The sequence below is a fragment of the Xiphias gladius genome, chromosome 6 (genome assembly GCF_016859285.1).
Source record: "Xiphias gladius isolate SHS-SW01 ecotype Sanya breed wild chromosome 6, ASM1685928v1, whole genome shotgun sequence".
Lineage (NCBI taxonomy): Eukaryota > Metazoa > Chordata > Actinopteri > Istiophoriformes > Xiphiidae > Xiphias > Xiphias gladius.
In genome coordinates this window covers 102,562-115,829 of record NC_053405.1, presented here as the reverse complement: position 1 = coordinate 115,829, position 13,268 = coordinate 102,562, and the positions used below count along the sequence as shown (strand labels likewise).

The 13,268-nt window shown below is 39.5% G+C and overlaps 1 protein-coding gene across 2 annotated transcripts in view; it reads left to right on the top strand.

Moving 5' to 3' along the window:
* Positions 1–13,268, top strand: part of wdr18 (WD repeat domain 18) — a 44,168-nt gene that overhangs the window by 12,083 nt on the left and 18,817 nt on the right. For both annotated transcript variants that reach the window (XM_040127892.1, XM_040127893.1), the window contains exons 5-7: positions 2,508–2,651; positions 6,141–6,205; positions 11,307–11,431. In XM_040127892.1, the coding sequence (XP_039983826.1) occupies positions 2,508–2,651; positions 6,141–6,205; positions 11,307–11,431 (334 nt within the window). The remainder of the gene's footprint in view (positions 1–2,507; positions 2,652–6,140; positions 6,206–11,306; positions 11,432–13,268) is intronic.

Sequence of the window (13,268 nt, the reverse complement as noted above, 5' to 3'; positions counted from 1 at the left end):
CGGAAAATGGGTGCTTGAAAACAAACTAATAATTAATACATCCAAAACCAAAACCATAGTATTAAGTTCAAATCATTCTCTACGGCGTGAGCCAGAGCTAAAAGAATTTATAAATAAAACACCCATCCAGCACACCTTGTTCTCCAGTGTCCACACGGCACTAACATCAGTACCATGCACTTCTGTATTAACTGGCTAAAAGTTGAAGACAGATTGATCACTGCGCTCTTACTTGCAACATGGAAAGTTTTACGATACGACACGCGATCATAGTACAGTCAATGAAAACACAAGTTAGATTGATGTAAGTATGCCTGCTGACATGCAACAAAAGGCCAGTTTTCGCTCCCCAAGGCAAACACCATTTTCTTTAAACGCACGGTAGTATATAGGGCAATGAAAACATGGAATTCTTTACCACTGTTATTGACTAAACACATGTTGAGTTGATGAACGTAAGAACAAAAACTCAAGTTACAGAGACTCAGGTACACAGTCTGAGTGATGGGGTTCTTCTGGTTCCTCTGGTTCTTCTGTCCAACCCTGTGATGTTGTGATGTCATAAACTATAACTTTGGGTTTGTTGTTAAGATGCTGCTTCAGTCTTTGATCCTCCTCTTCACATCAGATTACCTCCTGAAAATCTGACGGCTGAATTCATTGCTGTTGCTGTCGGTTCTTCTTTCTACATTTAGTGTTTAAAATCTCACTTTGAAGTGAAACTCACAGCATATTGTTTCTGCTTTTTCAGATCAGAAGGTCTTAAAATTTCCTGAGACACTAATGAGCTGCTCATGTCTCAGAATGTGATGTTTTCTTAATAACGTTTGGATTGTCGTTGGCTCGTTGTTCATCTCGGGGCTCCATCGTTATAAAAAGAAGTCAGTTTTTTTTGTTTCAGGTTTTTTTTTTTGTCCTTCCAACACACTCAGTTTATTAGTAACACCAGCTAAAACTAATGCAGTCCAATAAAACAGTCCTGTAATAAATTCTCCTCCATGATGGTTGTAATTGTTCAGTTTGTGTTGAAACCGTTTCAAAGAGGTGGTAATGATCATTATGGAAGATGGAGTTTCTGCTGCTGTTGAGCTGTATTGTGTTATACTGACAGGTATTTCTATTGTTCTGTCCACCCTATTTATATCAGTGAGGGTAGGCTAATTATCAGAGCCAACTCTGTGTAATGTCATATATAGAGAGATGTATAATCCCCCAAATCCCACCATGAGCTGCAGGATAAGCAGAATGTAGTCAGATGTAATGAATCACTTGTGTAGTCACTACTCATTTAGACATAAACACTGATGAGGCAGTGTTTTAAGAACAGTTTTTAACCTGTCTGATTGGTGTGACTGTGATGTAATTTATCACCTCTGATCAGAATGATTTATATCAGTAAACAGGTAGCTTCTCTTCTCGTTGTCCTCAGATCTGTTTTTAATTCCAGTAAAATCTCTTCCGACATATATCACAGGAGGCGGAGTCTCAGTAATGTCATGCCAACTCGCTGTGACATAACGGATGGTCAGGAGGTGTTGAACACAAGCCGAAGCTTTGCTGCAGATCACACTTTAAATCAGGCTTTTAAGTGGAGTCTGGAACAGAAACACAGGCTGTGTTCTGCAGAGCCAGCAGCTCTATTACGCTGAGGACAGGTGGGAGGGCAGGGGTCGAAGGTCAGCTGGCAACAAGACGAACCACATCCTGTCTTCACTACTATACTTCTCTACACCTCCTTGTCCAGCTCCTTGTTCTGTTTTAATATGAAAAGAAAAATGAAGCTGCTGGAAAAAACTGAAAACTATGGAGCTGTTTCGACTGACTGACAGAACAAACAACACGAACACGATGCAGTCGTCCTGCTCTCATCTTTTATCTGAAACATTCTGGTCTGTAAACGACAAGAAAAACCTCAAACACTCACAGGGTTTTGGGTTCAGGTTCTGGGTAGAACCAGGTTATAGTTTGGTCAGATCTTACAGTGGTTAACGGGGTTAATTGTTTAAACACAACAAAATGACACATGTTAAAAATACAAAACAATAGGAAACAATAGCATACGTGAAATAAATATTGCTTTATTAGTCAAATACAAAATAAATGAAACACAGGTTTGTGTATACAGTCACATTAACACACAGTACAGATATACTGTTCATTGTTTCAGCTTTTTATGAGCTCTGTTTCATCTATCAGCTGTTCAGCAGCAGTTTATGTTATGTTTCAGCTGTTTGTCATCGGTTCCCCAGCTGGTGATAAGTTACTGATGTTTGTGTTGTCTCTGTATTTTCAGCAATAGAACAAACTTTGAAAACTTGAAACAAACATTTACATTCAATTAAAAAAAAAGCTGGAAGGTTGTTTGATATATTTTGTGTTTGTATAAGAAGAATAAATTCACCTATTAGTGTCCGGCAGAAATGTTGAATGACGCTGCTGCTGGTTTGTGTTTTCTGAATATGATTTGATAGGTTTGTTCACAGGCATGTCTCTGATGTCTCTGTCAGGTGTGGGAGTTGTCCTCAGGTGAGCTGCTTCTGTCCGTGTTGTTTGATGTCGAGATCATGTCTGTGACCTTTGACCCCTGCGAGTACTTCCTGTTCTGTGGAGGAGGTGACGGAAACATTTTCCAGGTGTCTCTGTGCAGCCAGGTGAGTCTATATCATTACATCATAACATCTTGTCTCATACATCCCACAGCTTACATCCTACCATCCTATATCATAATATCCTAGAGTCTACATCACACATTATAACATCTACATCCTCTGTCCTTTCATCCTATCTCCTAAATCCTGCAAGGTAAACCAACTACAGCACCCACCCTAAATCCTACATCTTACGCCCTATATCCTATGTCTTACATCCAGCATCCTAAAAAACAAATCCTAAATCCTTTGTCCTAAGTCCTCAGTTATCCTGAGCACTACTGTACTACACTGTTGTACCTTCTATGTCCTCCATTCTAAACAACTACCATGCTATCATGTCTTAAATAAGTAAATGTCAGTATTGAGTCTGTTTGTTCTGAGTGTGCTACTGGTCAGGTCAGGTCCGTAGTCCGACATCCTACATTCTGTTCAGACTGTTCAGATCAGGTCTGATTTCTTAGTTTTACTTTATTTCAGCAGAATCGTCTCAGTGTCAGTGTTGCTGCACAGTTTATGTTAATACTAGTTAAAGAGTAAGTGTGTTACAGATGTTGTATTTAATAGTTTGTTTTTGGATCTCAATGAGTTAATTAGTCAGAGTCAATGTTGTCTGTTCAGTCTGATTTTTAAGTAAAAACTCCTGCAGTGTTTGCGTGATCTGAGAGAAGTGTAATTATGTGAATGAGGATATATCCTGGACAGTGTTGTGATGATGTCTCTTTATTCATTCATCTCCCCTGCCTCCATCTTTTCTTCTTCCACTCTGACTCAACATGCTGTTGTTTCTTTTCACAGCAGATTTACATTTTAAAGCTTTGCCGAGTTAATCTTCCAAACAAACCTGAGAGCTTGTCTTCAGTAAACACCCCCCGTCCTCCCCCTGACTGATGATACTGTCCTCAATCTCTGAGGAGGTTTAAATCTCTGTAGTCTGAACTGCGGCTACTGGAGCTTCTCGTACTACAAATCATTTAAACTGAAGCAGAGTGCTGATCCTGCCTTCGGTCTTGGTCGACGTTTGAAGCTGCTCAGATGAGTGAAGCTTGTGTAGCTCATCTGAATTTTATTTATTGTTTTTACAAACAACACAAATGGACTTGTCACACAGGTCCAGTGCCTGTCTGGGGCTGCAACAACTAGTCTGTAGACCAGTGTTGCACTGTATACCAATACAAAAAAGGTATCGCATTACCCTGATAATAAAAACAGTACTATACCCAATTTTATTAGTACAGTTACGATAGAATGACAGTGTTTTAATAAGAGCCGTATTTCTTGAGTTGTGTCCATGTGTGACAGGGGGGCAGGTGTGTCTGTGTGCGGGGCTCTGCTTCCACTCACAATGAAAGCGTTAAAACCAGAGGCATGGCTGCTAATAAAACAAAAATGGACACACAAAGCAAAATATGGCATTATTTTGCCTACATGCCCGACAGTCAGGGCAAGCCCGTGGACACCATAAAGCCCGTCTGTGAAAGATGTAACTACGCAGACCAATGGCGCCAACACATTCAAGTTGGCAAAACATTGCACCGACAGACATGTAGACCTGCTCAAAAAATTCAAAGGGCGAAAGGTTAGCAAATGTGATGGACGACATAACATCATGCCCCCATGCCCTCAAGGAAAAGTCAAACGAGTGTGATTTATTTTGTGACAAGTGAACTTTTTTTCACCATCTGAGTTTGACAAGGCAAATAAGGGAAATGATCATTGTTGTTTAATACCACTAAGACCTGGATCTAATTATTTTTACAATAATCTAATTATTAATGTTGTAAATTAACTAATCAATTGTCAAAACACACATGCATGTATGAAAAACAAACGAAACACATGAACTACAATTAAAACATTTAAACATGAATGACAATAACTGCAAGTCTGGCACTTTGTGGTGATGAAGCTCAAACCCAGAATTGTTAGCCTGCACACTACAGTAGTGCACTAAAGTAGACTGAACACAAATGACTCAATTCACCTGTTGTCACCTATTGTATTGAAGGTACCATGACAAAACTACTGCACACTACAATTTTGATTAATGAGTTGTTTAGTCTATAAAAATTCAGATTGCATCTCAGTTTCTCAGATTCCAGTGTGACACCTTCAAATGACTTGCTTTGTCCACAACCCAAAGAGATTCAATTTATTGTGATTGAAAACTGAGAAAAACTGAAAATCTGGGACACTGGACGTTTTTATTTGATAAATAACTGGAGACATTTTCAATTTTAAAAACAGTTGCTGAGTAAATTTCTATCAATTAGTTAACTGACAAATTATTTTATCTTGTTTCAAAACACTGATACTCTACCTGAATACCTGAATGTGGAGTTGTTGTAAACACATCTGTGGTATCTGTAGTGAAATATTGTGAACTCGACGACTACTTACTGACTTTTCCTGCAGCTCTCAGCTGTGTCATAAACTGATACAGTTAAAAGCTCTGGAAAAAGCTTGTAAGTACACCTTGACCGGGGATTGTTTTGTGAAACGAGAATAATTAAGGTCTTTAGACCAGATCTTGATTATAGGGACCCTCTACAAATCACCACAAACCCAGTGACACACTGTAAACCAGAGGTCTGCGGCCCTAAGGTCCAGTTTGCCCAGTTGGTAATCCAGTATAGCCCCACTGATACTGGACTTCTGAGGCTGATACTGATATCATGTCTGGGAGTTGTTGTTTCCAGATCGACTGTTTTCTCATCATGTTGAAAAGAGCAGAGAACGTGCTGGTGTCAGATTATCATTCCCTGTCCTCTCTGCTCAGCTTTAAAATGAACTCAGAGCGACTCCTGAACCAGCTTAGCACGAGAGACTTCAGCCTGAAGACAAGCTCAGATCAGCGTTTCAACGAACAGAGATACCTCGGCCTCCGGACAGTAGAGTGAAACACGGACATTAGAAAACTACCATGTGCCAGTATAGATTCATGTGAGGACAATAGAAAGACACTACCACAGTAGAAAGACGTAGAAAGACTCACTAAAGCCACAAATAGTGTAATTTGCATCTTCATCATCCATCTTCCTGTTTGTATCAATTCCCCACCTACTCCCCCCATTCTTCTGTCTGAACCTCTCCTCCGCTGCTGATCAGAGATAACACGTACTCACTCTGAGACATGTGGGCAGTGGAACACATGCAGACAGAATTTATGATCAGCAGAACAGAGACCCGTCTCTAAACTGGTCATGTTGTCGTACTGATTGGTGGAGAGGAAACTGCCTTGATTCTTGTTGGTTGTGGTCAAACTGTTTACTGTCGACTCACCTGATGAAACAGTCTGTAACTGATTTAATTAAAGATCACTTGATCAAAGAATTTAGACATGGCTCTGAGCCAATGAAAAAACAGCAGAAACGGGCTGAAGTAGAACAACTGAAGTAGAAGAGTTGGAGATTAATGAGGTTGAGCTGCTGTTTCTGCTCTCTGCTGTCAATAAAGATGAACTGTTTTAAACTGTTTATGTTTCCTCTGCAGAGTCTCAGTCGGGACAAATCCTTCCAGTCGGACAACAATGGAAACCAGATCTTCAAAGGACACAGGTGAAACCACGTTCACATAAATTACAGTAACAAAGGACCTAAGGGACAGAGACTTGATTGTCCTTAAAAAAATTTTTAGGAACTTGCAGTCAGTGTCCAACAGGGCAGAGAAGAATGTTCAACAGAACACTGATAATAGAACCAAGAACACATTCAAATACACAATGTACCATAAAAATAAAAGACAACAGAAATGCATGTTACAGTGTGAGAGGTTTGCAGTTCAGAGGATAAATAACCCAAACATCATAAAATATGTAAAAGACTTTAAACTAAGGACAAAATGTGGGCTGCTGTGGCTCAGGGGGTAGAACAGGTCGTCCGCTAACAGGAAGGTCGGTGGTTCGATCTCCGGCTCTTCCAGTCCGCATGGCGAAGTGTCCTTGGGCAAGATACCCGATGTATCGTGTGTGTGTGTGTGTGTGTGTGTGTGTGTGTGTGTGTGTGTGTGTGTGTGCGTGTGTAGAAAGCGCAGTATTTATAGAAAAGGGCGCTGTATGAATTTGTTTGAGAATGGGTGAATGTGGCAGTAGTGTAAACTGCTTTGAGTGCTCGATAAGACTAGAAAAGCGCTATATAAGTGCAGTCCATTTACCATTTACCATTTTTTAAAGAGGTGTCAGGTGACTGGTGAGTAGTATCTTTGGCTCCTGCATGGCAGCATCTCCTCTTAAGCTGGTCTGGGTTTGGAGCTTGTTTCTGCGTCGTACTTTGGGTTCATGTTGATAAACAAAAGGCCTCCTCCCTCGTTCACAGGCAGGATTCACTAGCACAGAGTGAAATAAACACCTATGAAACATGTTGAGCCACAGAGGGAAGAAATTACTGACAACAGTGTGTTTGGCAAGAATGAAAAAACAAAAACGGATTGTACAGAAACACCGTGAAACATGAGCTGCTGCAGAACATTGAGAACAGAACAGTGAGTTTACACAGAAACAGTTGGAACTGCGTTTTTCAGTTGTCTGTCTCACACGTCTGACTCAGCAGTTTGTTTTAATCAACAGCCGTCTGCGCAAGCTGTAGGACGGTTCGGTTTTACCCCTAACTTGTTTATGTCACGCTATACACTCGTAAACGTGACCTGAAACATATTACACTTCAAGACTGTTTTCCTGTGTTTTTTTTGCGTAACTACAGTGATTGTGTGTTGGGTGCTGATCGCTGCTAAAACACAGGTGACTGTACCTGAACACTTCCTGTGTGGACACAACATTAGAGAAACGAAGACAACATGGACTCAGGGTAATGTTTTGACATGATGGAAAACATAAAAATATACTAGATTAAAATTTATATGTAAAACATACAGAAACATAGACATTTAATACTCGTGTAGAAGACTGGAGATCACATACAGACACAGATACAGGTATAGAAACAGAAACAAAGAAAAACATGAAGAGATAGAGATACACCAACAGATACAGAAACAGATATAAACATATATAGATACAGAAACAGATAGATATAGATGCAAATAGACACAGAAATAGCCCCAGATACAGATATACAGTTGATTTAGAGAGAGAGAATGAAAAGAAACTGAACTAAAGATGATGTCCTGAATACATCTCAAACTTGGACCTAAAAAAAGTGGGACATGTTGCAAAATAACCATTACATAATCTTCAGAAAGGACTCCATAGAAGAGGTAACAACATAAATGACCAAAGACAGCACAAGAAATATAATTTTTATCTAGATATTTTTTTTATTTTTTATATATATATTTTTTAATTCAAAACAACAAGCTAACTGTTAAGATAGCTAGATAGCTTTCAACTCCTTACTACTAACTGCTACCAGCCACTGTTACCAACATTCAAAAAGAGAAACCGTATATGAAGAAAACTAATATCATGATTTTTCAAAAATGAGCCAGATGACAGGAGAACAAATACCCGTTCACCTTAAATAATTAAACCACAGTATGAGCTATACCTACCTTGGTATAACCATAGCAGCATCTGGAAGTTTCAACATGGCGGTGAAGGCACCAAAAGAAAAATCTCTAAGAGCTCAATGCAATTAAGAGAACATTTTATAACTTCCAAATTCCAATAAAAATATAGCTTCAAATATTTCATAGTTTTATCCTGCCCATTGCGGTGTATGGTAGTGAGGTACGGGGTCCAATCAGTCATCATAGCTATACCTGTTCGAATAAAAACCCAGCACAGTCTCTACGTAGAGAATTCAGGAGATACATTTTACACGTACATAGAAAAACACCAATAAATGCCTGTCAAGGAGAATTAGCCAGATACCCACTGATAATTGACATTTGAAAGAGAGCACTCACATTTTGTAAGCACCTTAAATCCAGCCCTCCAGACAGCCTCCACTCCAGAGCCCTCCAAATCCAAGAGCTGAGCCCAGAAAAGAGGTCCCACTCAGCTGGTGCAGAGACTAACTGCCCCCTCTCAAACAAACTCTGATCAGTCTCGCAACAACACTGCTTTCCAAACACCAATCGGAGTAAACCAAGTTATAACACACTATAAAGAAACCTGTTTGAAACACTCGAAAGAAGAAACTAAAAACAGATTAAGAGTGTAGAAAGTAGAATGTTATCTGTCCCTAAACAGAGATGAAGAATAGGTAGAATATCTCTTAACTGTCAGAGATAAGAAGCAGAGGCAGGGACTAACCAAGTCTAGGCTCAGTTACCACACCCTGGCAATCAAACAAGGAAGACACAAAAAATCATGGCGATCAAAAGAAGAAAGAACATGTGGTCACTGTTCAAAAGATGAGGTTGAGACAGAGGTGCACTTGCTCCTAAAATGTAAATCATTCAAAGAACATTAACTTTAACCAGTTCAATTCTGTAATTTCACATTTCAATGAGCTAAATGAGGTCTGAAAATTAAAAATACTCCTAGGAGAAGGAGATGGGGCAAATCTCACTGCCCAGTATATATCAACATGCCACAACCTGAGGGACAATGAATGACCTAGAGACACACACACACACACACACACACACACACATGCATACAATACAATATACTGTAAATGTACAATTTACAGTTAGGAACATAAGTATTTGGACAGTGACACAATTTTCATAGTTTTGCCTCTCTTCACCACCACAGTGATTTTGAAACAAAGCCATCAAGATGTGATTGAAGTTTAAACTTTCAGCTTTAATTCAAACAAAAATATCACATTAACCATTTAGGAATTACAGCCATTTTTATACACCTTATTTTGAGCGGCTCAACAGTAATTGGACAAACCAACATAATTATAATATATATTATTTTTTCAGTACTTGGACATCACCAAATGCTGAGTTTCCTCCCTTGTGATACTTTGCCAGGCCTTTACTGCAGCCGCCTTCAGTTGCTGCTTGTTATGGGTCTTTCTGCCCTCAAATTCACTTTGGTCTTCAGGAAGTGAAAAGCATGCTCAGTTGGGTTTAGGTCCGGTGATTTGGCCATTGAAGAATATTCAATTTTTTTGCATTGAGAATCTCTTTGGTTGCTCTTACAGAATGTTTTAGGTCATTATCTATCTGTAATGTGAAGAACCGTCCAGTCACTTTACAGTATTTGGCTGAATCTGAGCAGATAGTACAGAACTACACACTTCAGAATTCATTCTGCTGCTTCTATCAGCAGTCACATCATCAATAAACACCAGTGACCCAGTTTCATTGGCAGCCAAACATTCCCATGCCATAACACTGCCTCCACCATGTTTGACCACGATTCTTTGAATCATGATCCATTCCTTTCCTTCTCCATACTCTTCTCTTCCCATAATTCTGGTACAAATTAATCTTGGTTTTGTGTCCAAAGAGTCTTGTTCCAGGACTGGGGAGATTGTCTTAGGTGTTTTCTGGCAAAGTCTGGTTTGGCCTTTCTGTTCTTGGGTATTACCAGTGATTCGCAGCTTGTGGTAAATCCTCCGTATTTACATTTTGTTTTGTACAAGTTTAGAGTGAAAAAAGGAAAGGAGCAACATACAAACGTTTGTGCACTCCAAGAGATTTGAGCTCTCAGATAACCTTTACCCAATTCTCAGACCTTAGTTTGTTAGGGGTATGGCCTGTTTGCAATCATTTATAAATACTCTGGCTCCTCAAACCTTGTCCCAACAATGAGCAGCCATGTGCTCTTCTAAGCAGCTGCCTAGCACTCTGAAAAATATAATAATTAATTCCCATAAAGCAGGAGAAGGCCATAAGCAGGAGAAGGCCATAAGAATATAGAAAAGCATTTTCTATAGCCGTTTCCTCATTTTAAACTGGTGTTGACCACAGAATTCTTGCCACTAGTCAGGTCCAGAACACTCTCAAGGAGGTAGTCGTATCATTGTCAGATTCTACAATCAAGAGACGTAAATGCAGAACTTGACCTCCACCGTTCCTGACATTTCTTAATTACATTACAAACTGAGGAAACGGCTACCTTAAAATGCTTTTCTATATTCTTATGGCATTTTCCTGCTTTGTGGGCATCAGTTATTTTAATTTTCAGAGCTAGGCAGCTGCTTAGAGGAGCCCATGGCTGCTGATTGTTGGGAAAAGGTTATTAGTATTTATAAATGATTGCCAACAAGCCATACCCCTAACAAACTAATTAAAGTCTGAGAACTGGGTAAACAAAACAAAAATAAAACACTGATCTTGCTTAAAATGTTGAAAAGAATGTTTAATCTTACTTTGTCTTTTGGAGATCAGTTCACCTTCTACTCACTTAACTATTCATAGTAACAGAAATTTTGATCAGGGGGCCCAAACTTTTTCATGTCACTGTACAGATACAGACACATTAAAAAACACGTACAGACACACAAAGTCTATTGGACTCCATTGCTGAACTGCCTGTAGACGTTTGTGTTTTTCCAATTGATCGCAGTTTCTCCTCTTATTGGATTTAACAGTAAACACTTCTGGGGGTTTATTGATCTTGGTTGTAGCGGATTATTGATCATCAGGGTTGTAGATGTTTGTTGCTCAGGCTTATGGGTTTTCATTGATCAGGCTTGTAGGTGGTCTTTGTTAATGGTTGTATCTGTTTATTGATCAGGAGTGTAGCTGTTTGTTCGTGAGGGTGGTTGGTGACCTGAACTGTCTGGTCTTCCTCAGGAACCTGGTGACTTGTCTCTCAGTGTCGATGGACGGGACTCTCCTCGCCTCTGGGTCACATGATGAGACGGTTAGACTCTGGGATGTCCAAAGTAAACAGAGCATCCGCTGCCTCACTCACAAAGGTAAGCCCCACCCATTAGTATGACAACAATGACAAAAAACAAACCAGCCCGAATCTTTGGGTTTAGATTGTCCTGATGTCCTCAAGACATTTCAGCTCTGGTCTGCCCTACTTTTCTTTCTCTGCAAAAAAAATTCTCATCAGCCAGTTAGAGAAAAGTCATGATCAAACAGTTGGATCTGCCCTCCTCAAAGATATCCTCAACACTGTCACTGAGAGAGGGTTCTGCTTTATCTTACTCATCTGGGGTTTGAACCATCAACCCTTCAGCTATCTCTATAATAAAAAATAATGACTCACTTCAGTACAACTTCAACACTGGAAAACAATAAAAAAATATATATTATACACATTCAGAATGCAGCTCCTTCACAGTAACACCTCTTTCTTCACATATAAAGCCCTCCAGCGGCTTCGCAGTAAAAGTCTTCCAACTCCTTCACAATAAAAGGTAAGGTAACGTAAATTTATTTATGAAGCACCTTTCGAAACGAAAAAAAGAGTTACAAGGTGCTGTAGCTTAAAAACGGAAGTAAAAATAGAAATAGAATAGAAACTTGAAAACAGAAGAGTGAAAAAAAGGAAAATGACAAAATAGAACATTAAAAAAAATAAAACTGCACAGAAGTCAAAACACGTTACAAAACACATTACTATACAAGTAACAGCTTCTTATAACTATTCACTGACTGCGTTTTTTTAATAATAACAAAGGGATGATGGTTCCAGAGAATGGGAGCTACAACTGCAAAAGCTTAGTCACTCTTGGTTTTAAGCCTAGTTTTTGGGACAGCCAGAAGGCCTTTGTCAGGGGACACAAAAATTCAACTATGTAAAGTGGAGACAGCCCATGCAGTGCTGCATAGGTGATTAAGAGAATTTTAAAATTGATTCTTTAGTCAATGGACAGCCAATGTAGAGAGGCCAGCATTGGTGTAATGTGTGACCTACCCATGTCTTAGTTAAAATTCTAGCGGCAGCATTTTGGAGCAACTGGAGCCAGGAGACCTTTTGAGAAGCCCTGGAGTTCCCTCACAGACAAACTTCTCACGCTCTTCCATAATAAAACCCCTACAGCTGCCCCACAGGAAAATCTGTCCAACTGTTTCATGGTAAAAGTCCTCTAGCTTATTCACAGTAAAGCCCTCACAGTCATTCAAAATTAAATCCCGCCATCTGCTTCATAGTATAAACCCTTGTGGTTCTCACAATAATAGCCATCCAGCTCCTTCACAGTGAAAGCACAAGACACAGCTCGTGATGACTCTTCAGAATGAGCTGTGTTCAACAGGTGAGTGTTTCTACTCTGATTGGTTAATAGTGTTTCAGATTTACACTGTTTCATCTGTGTTAGTTTAATACTCATCAACCACAAGCTCATTAATTCATCAACTCATTGATCCATTCATCCTGGTTCATTTATCCTCCCAGTAACCACAACTGTACCTCATCTCTTTCTCTGTGTTAACTTTTTTTTAGCGATTTATTGTGGTAAATTTATCCATTTAGCTGCTGTACTTGTTGTGCAGCATGTGTACTGATTGCAACTCTGAGAGGGGACAGTAAAGATCAGTTAATAGATTTAGATCAGACTGAATCAGATCAGTTGTTTCAGAGAGTCTCAGAGGTGAGGGGGAATTTAACCTCTGTAGTTGAGGTAATTCCTTCTCTCTGCTGTTCCTGCTGGTTTATTAATGGATCTTCTGATCATGTTGGCCTCATCTCTCTGGAGGAGCTTTTGCTTTTCCATCTCATTCATAATAAGTTATAGTGCGGCGGCTGACAGGAACATGAAGAAGAAATGCCCTGCCGTGATCATGACTGGCACTTTGTAATTA